Source organism: Triticum urartu, chromosome 5A (genome assembly GCF_056163025.1).
Source record: "Triticum urartu cultivar PI428250 chromosome 5A, HENAU_Tu73, whole genome shotgun sequence".
In the NCBI taxonomy this organism is placed as follows: domain Eukaryota; kingdom Viridiplantae; phylum Streptophyta; class Magnoliopsida; order Poales; family Poaceae; genus Triticum; species Triticum urartu.
The window spans coordinates 662,149,432-662,161,704 of record NC_141877.1 but is presented as its reverse complement, the minus strand read 5'-3'; the positions used below and the strand labels follow the sequence as shown (position 1 = coordinate 662,161,704).

The following is a 12,273-nucleotide window of genomic DNA, read 5'->3' as shown; positions in this document are numbered from 1 at the left end:
GGCTGGTGGACAGCGAAGAAGTGTGACGTGTGCTTTGATTAAATTCCCGCTTTGATCTTATGTGTTCCCGATCTTCTTGACCGACAGTTAGGCGATAAATCAACGGTTAGACAACTTGCCTTGTGAGGGGTGTATCCCCAACCACACCATGTTCAATGATTATAGATTCTGGCGTGGACTTATGCGGCTCTTCAAAACTTTCGATATTATTCTAGTCTGTGGCTCAATGTAATTTCCATCTTCTTCGGATTCATAACCCAAGTTATGGTCGAAAGTTGAGATGCAAAAGGTGAAGCTAGAGATGACGACTTCGAAGAATCCGAGTGTACCTTTTAGTTTTATCATGGATCTTTGTCGTTCATTTATATTTCAGTTGTTCGATTTGATGTACTTTATTGAATAAATCGATAAATTTGGATCATTTGCTAAAATAACACTTCACAATTTACCCAAAAAGTTAACAGTTCACGTCTGCTCAAAGGGATATTAAATAGAGATACAAACTTGAGAAATTAATACCTCTTTGAGTATATATATAGCAGGTCATGAACAGTTCTACATGACATAAAACATTTGACCGACTGATCAGCAGTTCAGTTCAGCCAATGTAACAGCATGCCTACCTACCAGGTTCGTCATGGAGTTCAATCTCAGCCTCACTCACTCACTCGTGCTATCTTAATAAATCAAAATTCCCTTATTTTCCTGATTTATCTCTCTTGGTTGGTTGTTGGGCGCTTGATATGTATTCCGGCCGGGCACCCCTAGATCAGAGGCAGCACGACGATTCTCTTGGCATGCCCATCTCTTCCACCGGAGGCGCGTCGACGATGGTCATCTGCACTCCATCCTCCCTCTCCACGAGGCGGCCCCTCCTCTCGCGATGCTCCTGGCAGTTTGCGCACCAGTGCAGGCAGCAATGGACCATACAAGGGTCGCATGGCGAGTTCTAGTGGAAACAAGTAGGAGGTAAAATCACTAGAATCAAAGTAGCAAATTCTGACCCAACATATGAGGACCTGACATAACCACAGAATGTAGTGAAGGGTTTCATATTTCCACCTTGAGATGGTACTTTTTCTGGAGCTCCTGACGGAAAATGCCGGTATAGGTACCACACAGCCACCAGCTGAACAGTAGACCTTCTCCAATAAGAAACGACGATCTTGGATCAACCCCATGGAATATTGCTGTCAGGATCGCAAGGGCGATCCCTCCTTCCACAAAGACGGCATGGCAAACACACGGTGCTGTCCATGGGGTATCCTCGTTAAGAGCCGCAACATTGCGCCCGAACAACACGCATGGACAGAAGCATCCAGTTCGGCCTAACACATGAAGAAATGCAGAGTTTTACTATCAGCTAGCATTCGGTGGAAACAACATGCTAGACATGGTCTCATCAAGAAGGATACATTAGTTTAAGAATGGAAGACAAAAATTAGAAGCCGTATGTTTATGTTCGACGGCTCGATGAGTCAGCTTTCGACGATTCCTTAAGCAGGATGACCATGAGACCATTATATATGAACTAACAGTGTATACAGACACAGCACATGCTTACCTAATAATAGAGTATAGTCAAGTCAGAGACACTACAGCTATAGCAAATGTCAGCAGAAATAAATAGGTTTAAAACAAGCGAGACAACTTGACAGTGCACACCTTGTTTTCTCGATAAAGGAATCTTTTATTAACTCATATTGTAGTATCAAGCGGGTACAAAGCATATTGAGTAGCCATCCGGCCTCGGCATGAATAGGATGCAAATAGTCAAAACGAACAGTCTCATAGTGTAAAGAAGACATTAAGGCAAACGTAAAATCATATAAGCCTGAAATTTTGACTATGTAGGAGAGGGTGGAGGTTCTCTCCGACGATTATGCCACCACACATGTTGGCTAAAAAGATATATTCTATTATATGATCCACTTATGTTCAAGAAGGGTGTGGATATGCATAACTGCTTACAATAGCAAAGATTTGCAGGTGACACGCAAGAGGCAAAAGAAAACATAAGTAAACATCTAATAAGTCAAGCAAGGAATAAATATACAATCAACCAACATAAATTTATCCTGATCTGCATTGCAAATTTGCAATACAAAATTCAAGAAACAATATATACTAATATATGGGCGAATGGTGAACAGATAGGTGAGGCACTTAATATAACATAAGTCAGAACAAATTTACCACTCAAGGTTGCTTAGGAACAATTTCAGACATTGTAAGTACAACATTTATTCCATGATTTATGAAAAATAAACACTATTCTTATTCATATTATCTGCACAGATGGGAAGTTAGTGTTCCCTTACTCTCTAAGCATAAAAAATTAAATGTAGTGTTAAACATGGTTAGTTCTACTCTAAACTTGTATATGTATATGCTCTCAGTGGGGAATTGGAGATTCAGGACCTTGATCCAACAAAATAAGTGCCCAGTTATGAAAATGTTGCTCAAGCTAATTATGGAGGAAGTTTTGAATACCTACAGAATAGATATGCCACTGTCGCCTCGGTTTTTTTTAGAACAAGAGGGACAGGGAATGCCTTCACTGCATTATAGAAGAAGAGAATTGCCCGGTTAATCAGGGATAACCGGGCAAAAAACCCGATACAGAGGCACAGTTAATTGAGAAAACCAGGCAAAAACCACACACACCACACGACTGATAAAGGGACAACATGCAACAACAAAAAACGCCCCCACAATTGATGAAGAGACAACATGCAAAAAACCCGACCACATGATTGATTAGGGCACAACGTGCAAACCCCCCCACAACCATGACAGACCCCACCGCCCGTGAAGCGCCGGAATGCCCCACCAACGCGGAGTGAAGCCACGACCCCACTCACAGGGCCACCGGCGCACCGCAGCCCGGGGTCGCCATCCCGGCATCCAACCAGCAAACTCGAGACCACCGTCTCGACTTCCACTACCTCCGCCAACGAGACCAATCAACACGGCACAACCAACAGATGTAGGCTGGGCCTCAAAAGGCGAAGCCCCCAAGGGGGAAGTGACAAAGACTCCACCATCACCTCTGTTTTAGATTGAGTATCGTACACTATTGATTCTGGACAAACATTTATTGGTCAATATTTGACCTATTGGCATAGGATAGATAGTACTCAAAGTAGCGGGCATCGAATTCTTGGTAAACCAGGATCTATTTAAATGGGGTTCACATACTAGAGGGACATTTTCTGCACATATTATGTAAGTATGTCACGTGTCTTGGGGTCTTCTTGACTTCTTTGCAATGTGTTGATAAGTCTCTACACTCTCAATTTTTGTGGGAACGGCGATGTTATTCTGGTCTATCTTGTTTTGTCGGAGTGGCCTCATCTTTCCAAAGAACGAAACTACATCTTTTATGTGATTGTTTCTCTTATGTACCAATACGGTGTGGTCGAGGGCTGTCATACAACATCTGCGACACCAAGATCAAATGGAGCTTCGCACCAAGAGCATGTAATGACCTAGTGGAGAATTTATGTCCTGGCTTGGATCATGTGCTTCTCACAGTATTCTTAGTGCTTAAGTTTGCTTCTGCTTTGTGGCATGTCTCACACATTTTTGACTAGGTTGTGTTTTAATTGATTGAAATAAACACCGTAATAAGATTTACGCTGCATGCATCAACGATTCAGAGGGCGGGTAAGAAAAGCTTCCATTTTACAAGAGAAAAATGCAACCCAGTGCATTGGTTTTACTACAATCATTAAGCTACCAACAAAAAGTTGCAATCAAGAAAGTCAAGTATTTGCACAACAATTAAGGAATTACACAACTTAAAAATGAGCATTCCTCCTGTTCAAATTCCTTGACATTGCATTGAACGGTCAAAATTTAGATGGTTATAAACTCAAGTGTAGGAATTTTACTAATCGATCTACTGAGAATCTCCGTGCCTGTGACAGTATGTTGATTCAACATGAATGGAGAGAACTATTCTGAAAACAGATCGATGGGCACATGCATGGCCACATCGTTTTTGTTTTGTCCGATCAATCGAGTAGCCGAGACAACGGATCAGAGAATCGAAATGGGAAGGCAGGATTAATTACGTACAGATCGCGGGGTCGGCGGTGCATCCGAAGATTCCGGTGCTCCAGGGCTCGTCGGCCGGCAGCTGGTAGGACTCCGGCAGGACCTGGCCGCACTCGGCGCACCATCTGCACCCGGGCTGTGCATCGACCAGATCAAATATAGGCAAGAGATCAGTGGATTGAGAATCAATGAGGATGGAACGAGATGGATCGAGGAAGGAGAACGTACCCGTGGGACGTGGACGGGCTGGTTGAGCTCGCCGGGGCAGATGTCCTCGGCGGGCGCCTCCTGGTCCCGGGTGAGCTTCACGTAGCGCGGTGCCTGGCTCTCCTCCGCCATTGGTCGCTTTCCTCGCCGGCCAGCCACGATGGGCCCGAGTCCAAGGGAAGGATTGGACGATCAGATTCATGCAAAGTAGTTTCGGGCGAGACAATCCGGACCGTTCGCGTCGCACGGCTCCATCCCAGTGCGCCATTGGGCTCCGCTCGCGTCGCACGGCTCCGTCCCGATCACACGGCCAGCGGGGAGTTCATTCTGCCGTTTAAGGACTATCAAACCATCTGCATCCCTTCGCGCGGAGCTGTCCGGACGTGTTTTGTCATCCAATGTGGTATTTCATCCGTCCGCGGACCGGTTCGATCGTCCGTTTTTCCGTAAACTGCAGGCAAGATTAGGGAGGCTGTGTGGGAGTTCGGACATTAGTTACATAGGACTCTGACACCCCCTACCTCACTGAAATCCCCTCCTGGTCCCTTTTTCTTCCACTCCACCGTACTCCCTTTCCTTTCATCCGCACCCTCGTGGTCTGGCGCCGCCTTTGTACCTCTCCGGCCGCCACTAGGCATCCTCGGATGTCCGCAGACCCCACCCACGCGATTGCCCACCTTGGACTACGCCGATGTACACCCAAGAATCCCTCCGCAGTCTGGTACCCTTCTCACCCCTGTCGACGCCGTCCATGGCAGATACCGCGCCCGGCAGGTGTTTAGTCAAATGTCATTGAGTTTTTTTAACTTCTTATTGTTTTTCAGAAAAGCACAATGACAGGGTACTCATTGTTTAAGGGTGACTTTGTTGTGCGATGCGAGGTTGGCCATTTCTGAGACAAGGGTCCGTCCTTTTGGCAAAACTTGCATGCTTCGTTTCATGAGCGAAAGAACTTCGCACCCTACGACATGCATGTTATCCATGCACGCATTCTGAAGTCACTAACGCATCGGCGGTACACCATCTGCAACTGCATCATGAAATTTTGCGATGCGCCATTGGGCTCGTCAACCATGGAGATCATAAGTGTCGGTACTAAAACCGGCAGACCTCAGGTAGGGGCCCCGGGCTATGGATCTTGGATCGATGGGTAACAGGAAACGAAGGGGACAATATTTACCTAGGTTCAGGACCTCTCGAAGAGGTAAAACCCTACGTCCTGCTTGATTGTATTGATGATGATGTATCGAGTACACGCTTGATCTACCTCGAGATTGTATGTTGTGTTCAAACCTTAAGGTGAGTAAAGATGAATCTGTCTCTATGAACTAAACCCCCCATCTTATATAGGCACAAGGGGTATCTAGGGTTACATATGGTCGGTTGGTAACTGTGGAAACACGTGCCAATAGCCGGAGCAATCCTTGGGGTACACGTCAAGTCTTCGGCAGAGTGCATCTTTACCACGCCAGGGTTTGAGGCCTCCGGAGTCCTTCCTTATGCAATCGGTGGGCCATAAGCTTGGCCCATGGACTGTGGGCCAACTAGGTTGGTATCCCTTAGTCCAGGACACCGTCAGTAGCCCTGAACTTGTCTTCGGAGCTGGGACAACAATCTTCCTCAGGCGAAGGACTTCGGCTTGGGGTCTTCAGCTTGACAGGAGAGTTCCTCCCTCCTGGTGTTTGTTCATATGAACCTTGGGCTTTCTCTGTGCAAAGCCGCTCTCCGAGCTCTCCTTCTAACGGGGCCACCCATCAAAGGTATATGAAAGTTTTAGAATATTGGCGTGAAACAATCAAAAATAATAGATATGACGGAGACGTATCACATATCACAGGGTTTGGATGCACCGACGAAGTTTGCACCAACTCTCGAGGTGAGAAAGGGCAATTCACGGTAGCAAAGAGGCTAGCAAATGGTGGAAAGGTAAGAGTGTGTATAATCCATGGACTCACATTAGTCATCAAGAACTCATATACTTATTGTAAAAGATTATTAGCCCCTAAAGCAAAGTACTACTATACATGCCCCTAGGGGGTAGATTGGTAGGAAAAGACCATCGCTCGTCCTCGACCGCCACTCATAAGGTAGACACTTAATAATAAATCATGCTCCAACTTCATCGCATAACTACAGACTATACGTGCATGCTTCGGGAATCACAAACCTTAGTATCAATATTTTTACTAAACCGCAATCATTCACTAGTACCCCCACATATTACCATCCCAATAACACACAACTATCATATTCAGTGATTTACATGAAAGTTTTTATTATATCCCTCTTGAATACCTATAATATCAGGACCAATTTTATAACGTGTGCATATCGCCATTACTATCTATTAGACACTTAAAAAGACATAAGTGAAGAATGAGAGTGCAAGTATTTCTTTAAAATATAACCATCGCCGTACTCTAAAAAATATAAGTGAAGTACTAGAGCAACTGCCTAGCTCAAAAGATATAAGTGAAGCACATAGAGTATTCTAACAAATCATGAATAAATGTGTGTCCCTCTCAAAAAGTGTGTGCAGCAAACAATGTTCATGGCAAACTAAAAGCAAACAAAGCAAAGGTTACTATAATACAAGACGCTCCCAGCAAAATCATACCATGTGATGAATAAAAATATAGCTCCAAGTGGTATACCGATGGATTGTAGACGAAAGAGGGGATGTCATCCGGGGCATCCCAAAGCTTAGTTGATTGGGTCTCCTTGAATATTACCTTAGGGTGCCTCAGGCATCCCCAAGCTCAGAGTCTCATACTCACCACCCCAGTCAGATTGCATAGCAAGGATTTTTGGAGTTTAGTTGGCGTTCAACAAGATTTTTGAAATTGCTAAAGACTTCAAATACATCGGATCATTTCTTTAGCAAATAAATCCAAGTAAACTTACTATAATCATCAATAAAGCTTACATAGTATGAGAATCTACCAACTGATGTAGGAGTTGGTCCCCATACATCCATAAAATAAGTTGCAAAGGAGCAGTCGATACACTGGTAGAGATAGGATATGGCAACTAATGACTCGTAGCTTGTTGACACGCATCACAAACTGACTCAACACTAGACTCATAAGGAAGTTTATTTCTACTAACAAAATGTCGAACGATAGTTGAAGAAGGATGTGTTGGGGAACGCGGTAATTTCAAAAAAAAAATCCTACGCAAACGCAAGATCATGGTGATGCATAGCAATGAGAGGGGAGAGTATCGTCTACGTACCCTCATAGACCGTAAGCGGAAGCGTTATGACAACGTGGTTGATGTAGTCGTATGTCTTCACGATCGACCGATCTAGTACCGAAGATATGGCACCTTCGCGATCTGCAGACGTTCGGCTCGGTGACGTCCCGCGAACTCACGATCCAGTAGAGCTTCGAGGGAGAGCTTCATCAACACGACGGCATGATGATGGTGATGATGTTGCTACCGGAACAGGGTTTCGCTTAAGCACCGCTATGATATTACCAAGGTGGATTATTGTAGAGGGGGGCACCGCACACGGCTAAAGATCAATGATCAACTTGTGTGTCTATGGGGTGCCCCCTTCCCCCGTATATAAAGGAGTGGAGGAGGGGGAGGGGGCCGGCCTCTCTAGGCTCGCCCCAAGGAGTCCTACTCCCACCGGGTGTAGGATTCCCCACCCCCCTTCCCTTTGTTGGTTCTAGGAGAGAAGGAAGGAGAGGGAAGAAGGAAGGAAAGGGGGGGCGGCCCCCTTCCCAATTCGGATTGGGCTTGGGGGCGCGCCCCTCCTTTGCTTCTTTCCCCTCTCTTCCACTGAGGCCCAATAAGGCCCATATACCTCCCGAGGGGTTCCGGTAACCTCCCGGTGCTCCGGTATACTCTCGTTTTCACCCGGAACCATTTTGATGTCCAAACATAGGCTTCCAATATATCGATCTTTATGTCTCGACCATTTCAAGACTCCTCGTCATGTCCATGATCAAATCCGAGACTCTGAACTACCTTCGGTACATCAAAACACATAAACTCATAATATCGAATGTCATCGAACGTTAAGCGTGCGGACCCTATGGGTTCGAGAACTATGTAGACATGACCGAGACATGTCTCCGGGCAATAACCAATAGCGGAACCTGGATGCTCATATTGGTTCCTACATATTCTACGAAGATCTTTATCGGTCAAACCGCATAACGATATACGTTATTCCCTTTGTCATCGGTATGTTACTTGCCCGAGATTCGATCGTCAGTATCTCAATACCTAGTTTAATATCGTTACCGGCAAGTCTCTTTACTCGTTTTGTAATGCTACATCCCGTAACTAACTCATTAGCTACATTGCTTGCAAGGCTTATAGTGATGTATATTACCAAGAGGGCCCAAAGATACCTCTCCGACAATCAGAGTGACAAATCCTAATCTTGATCCATGCCAACTCAACAAACACCATCAGAGACACCTGTAGAGCACCTTTATAATCACCCAGTTACGTTGTGACGTTTGGTAGCACACGAAGTGTTCCTCCGGTATTCGGGTGTTGCATGATCTCATAGTCATAGGAACATGTATAGTTATGGAGAAAGCAATAGCAACAAACTAAACGATCATCGTGCTAAGCTAACGGATGGGTCAAGTCAATCACATAATTCTCTAATGATGTTATCCCGTCAATCAAATGACAACTCATGTCTATGGTTAGGAAACATAACCATCATTGATTCAACGAGCTAGTCATGTAGAGGCAAACTAGTGACACTTTGTTTGTCTATGTATTCACACATGTACTAAGTTTCCGGTTAATACAATTCTAGCATGAATAATAAACATTTATCATGATATAAGGAAATATAAATGACAACTTCATTATTGCCTCTAGGGCATATTTCCTTCAGTCTCCCACTTGCACTAGAGTCAATAATCTAGATTACATTGTAATGATTCTAACACCCATGGAGTCTTGGTGCTGATCATGTTTTGCTCGTGAGAGAGGCTTAGTCAATGGGTCTGTAACATTCAGATCCTTATGTATCTTGCAAATCTCTATGTGTCCCTCCTTGACTTGATCGTGGATGGAATTGAAGTGTCTCTTGATGTGCTTGGTTCTCTTGTGAAATCTGAATTCCTTTGCCAAGGCAATTGCACCAGTATTGTCAGAAAAGATTTTCATTGGAACCGATGCACTAGGTATGACACCTAGATCGGATATGAACTCCTTCATCCAGACTCCTTCATTTGCTGCTTCCGAAGTAGCTATGTATTCTGCTTCACACGTAAATCCCGCCACGACGCACTGCTTGGAACTGCACCAACTGACAGCTCCACCATTTAATAAAGACACGTATCCGGTTTGTGACTTAGAGTCATCCGCATCAGTGTCAAAGCTTGCATCGACGTAACCGTTTACGGCGAGCTCTTTGTTACCTCCATATACGAGAAACATATCCTTAGTCCTTTTCAGATATTTCAGGATGTTCTTGACTGCTGTCTAGTGATCCACTCCTGGATTACTTTGGTACCTCCCTGCTAAACTTATAGCAAGGCACACATCAGGTCTGGTACACAGCATTGCATACATGATAGAGCCTATGGCTGAAGCATAGGGAACACCTTTCATTTTCTCTCTATCTTCTGCAGTGGTCGGGCATTGAGTCTGACTCAACTTCACACCTTGTAATACAGGCAAGAACCCTTTCTTTGCCTGATCCATTTTGAACTTCTTCAAAACTTTATCAAGGTATGTGCTTTGTGAAAGTCCAATCAAGCGTCTTGATCTATCTCTATAGATCTTGATGCCCAATATATAAGCAGCTTCACCGAGGTCTTTCATTGAAAAATTCTTATTCAAGTATCCTTTTATGCTATTCAGAAATTCAGTATCATTTCCGATCAACAATATGTCATCTACATATAATATCAAAAATGCTACGGAGCTCCCACTCACTTTCTTGTAAATACAGGCTTCTCCAAATGTCTATATAAAACCACATGTTTTGATCACACTATCAAAGCATATATTCCAACTCCGACAGGCTTGCACCAGTCCATAAATGGATCGCTGGAGCTTGCACTACTAGGAAAAGGCCTACTAATGGCGCACCTAATTTGGCCATTAATGGCGCATTAGTGGTGCGCCATTAGTAGCACGCCATTAGTATATTTTACTAATGGCGCACCACGGGTGCGCCATTAGTATCTGGTATACTAATGGCGCACCTCAGATGCGCCATTAGTATATATAACAGTGCGCCATTAGTATGCCTTCCAGGGGGCCATGTATACCCAGGTGCTTTGGCATACTAATGGCGCACGACAACGAGATGCGCCAACCTAATATTCATACTAATGGCGCATCACATCATAGTGCGCCATTAGTATGCCAAAGGATACTAATGGCGCACTATGATGTGATGCGCCATTAGTATGAATATTAGGTTTTTTTATTTTTTTATTTTCTGTTTTTTGCACAGGTTACAAAATGTATAATTGGACAAAATATAAACAGCACACATCAACAACAGATTCATCGAATACAATAGAAGATTAGTCTCTGAATACAATTCATCATTTTAGTCTCCGAATACAATTCATCATATTAGTCTCCAAATTGAAAAGACCAAACAAAGATAGAACATTATATTACAAGTCTCGAGACCGCGAGTTTGTCTTCACATTACAAGTCGATATCGATCATCTAAACTACCATCACATAGAAGAGAGCTGCGGTCATCACGATGAGCATCATCACGATGGAACTCGTCTTCATCCGGTTCCTCCAACGCTCCCTCCCCTCTCCCGCTAGATAGCGGGTGTATCTAGATTCGGCCTCGGCCCTAGTGGCGTACCCTTTGTAACTGTTGCCGCTGAATCGGTGAACCTGTCTCCGACACTCCTCCTAGTCGTCGTAGACTCCGGGAACCTTACCCTTGTACACGACATACCACGGCATCGCTATGCAGTAGCCAAACGAAACGTTAGTACCAATTCACAGACAATACATAAGCAATATATAAGTATGCAACAGAACGATCGAAAGAGAAAAGCAAGACATTAATAGCATCGATTACATCTTAAGTTGAACGACTCTCGAAACCAAAGAGACATACTACAAGTTCATTAAAGTTTAATTACAACATGAGCCAATCGATGTTTCAGAACTAGACACAGCATCACTGCTTTCGACTTGACTCAAGGGACCGGAGCGTGGATGAAGCCGCCGTCTATCATGGGAGTCATGAAAGAACGGGTGTTGTCAGCCTGCATTTGTAGGATTGTGTCGATGTCACTGTTGGACGGTTGATTTCTGAGGTAGAACTGCCCCGAGGTACGAAGGACATCTTGATGGATGATTTCTGCAAACTCCGACTGGATGCGAAAGAATTCTTGTCTGATGTCCGCGTCCTGGATTGCCGACACGCTCGCGGCCCAATCTTTGAGTCTACTCGGTAGCAGAAGGTGATGATGGTCCCGTACGATCGCCCGCATGTGATGGATGGCGTAGTAGGCACCCTTCTGACCGCCAGGCGTCTGCTTGACGCAGCAGAACGTCGTATTGTGGGAGAACACGTGCTTGCCGTACTTACGAATAGGCCTGGTGAAGGTGCCTCCAGATTTGACGTAGCCGGGGAGAACATCATCAAGAACCTTCTTGACATTTGTGTAGTCTACGTTCGACTGACGGTCCGGGTCGAAATACGTGGCCATGGAATATTTGGGGCTTAGGAGGATGAGCGTGCAATGTGTGTCACTGCAGAAAACACGGAATGTTAAAGGAAAAACGATCAAAATCTAAGAATTCATATGTTACGGGGCGGTTGAGGGGAGGACTTACTCGGGAAAGTAAGGCACGAGGAAGTTATCCTTATCTTGGTTTGCCAGAATGATGCCTTCGAGGTAAGAACTCGCGACTTGCCGGTCCCCAGCGCTGCCCAAGATCTTGGCACGCATGTAGAAGGGGTCGACTATCACGATGTTCGGGGTCTTGTCGCGAATGATCCGCATCTCCATACTCAGCGAAAATAGCCGAACG

At 44.8% G+C, this 12,273-nt stretch overlaps 1 protein-coding gene across 1 annotated transcript; it reads right to left on the bottom strand.

The window, feature by feature from the left end:
* Nucleotides 1–479: 479 nt before the first annotated feature.
* Nucleotides 480–4,477, bottom strand: LOC125506448 (cell number regulator 6-like). Its single transcript, XM_048671262.2, has 4 exons — nucleotides 4,291–4,477; nucleotides 4,084–4,198; nucleotides 1,063–1,328; nucleotides 480–949 (listed from the first exon to the last, which is right to left on the bottom strand). Exons 1-4 carry the CDS (start codon nucleotides 4,399–4,401, stop codon nucleotides 770–772), a joined length of 672 nt encoding a protein of 223 aa, XP_048527219.1. The 5' UTR covers nucleotides 4,402–4,477; the 3' UTR covers nucleotides 480–769.
* Nucleotides 4,478–12,273: the final 7,796 nt, after the last annotated feature.

What these genes read in the sequence shown, in the direction of transcription:
- LOC125506448 (XM_048671262.2), bottom strand. Translation starts at nt 4,401, where the DNA reads ATGGCGGAGGAGAGCCAGGCACCGCGCTACGTGAAGCTCACCCGGGAC. An exon ending in AGCCCGTCCACGTCCCACGG is followed by an intron (nt 4,199 to 4,290) that starts GTACGTTCTCCT and finishes GTCGATGCACAG; the next exon opens with CCCGGGTGCAGATGGTGCGC. An exon ending in CACCGCCGACCCCGCGATCT is followed by an intron (nt 1,329 to 4,083) that starts GTACGTAATTAA and finishes TTCATGTGTTAG; the next exon opens with GCCGAACTGGATGCTTCTGT.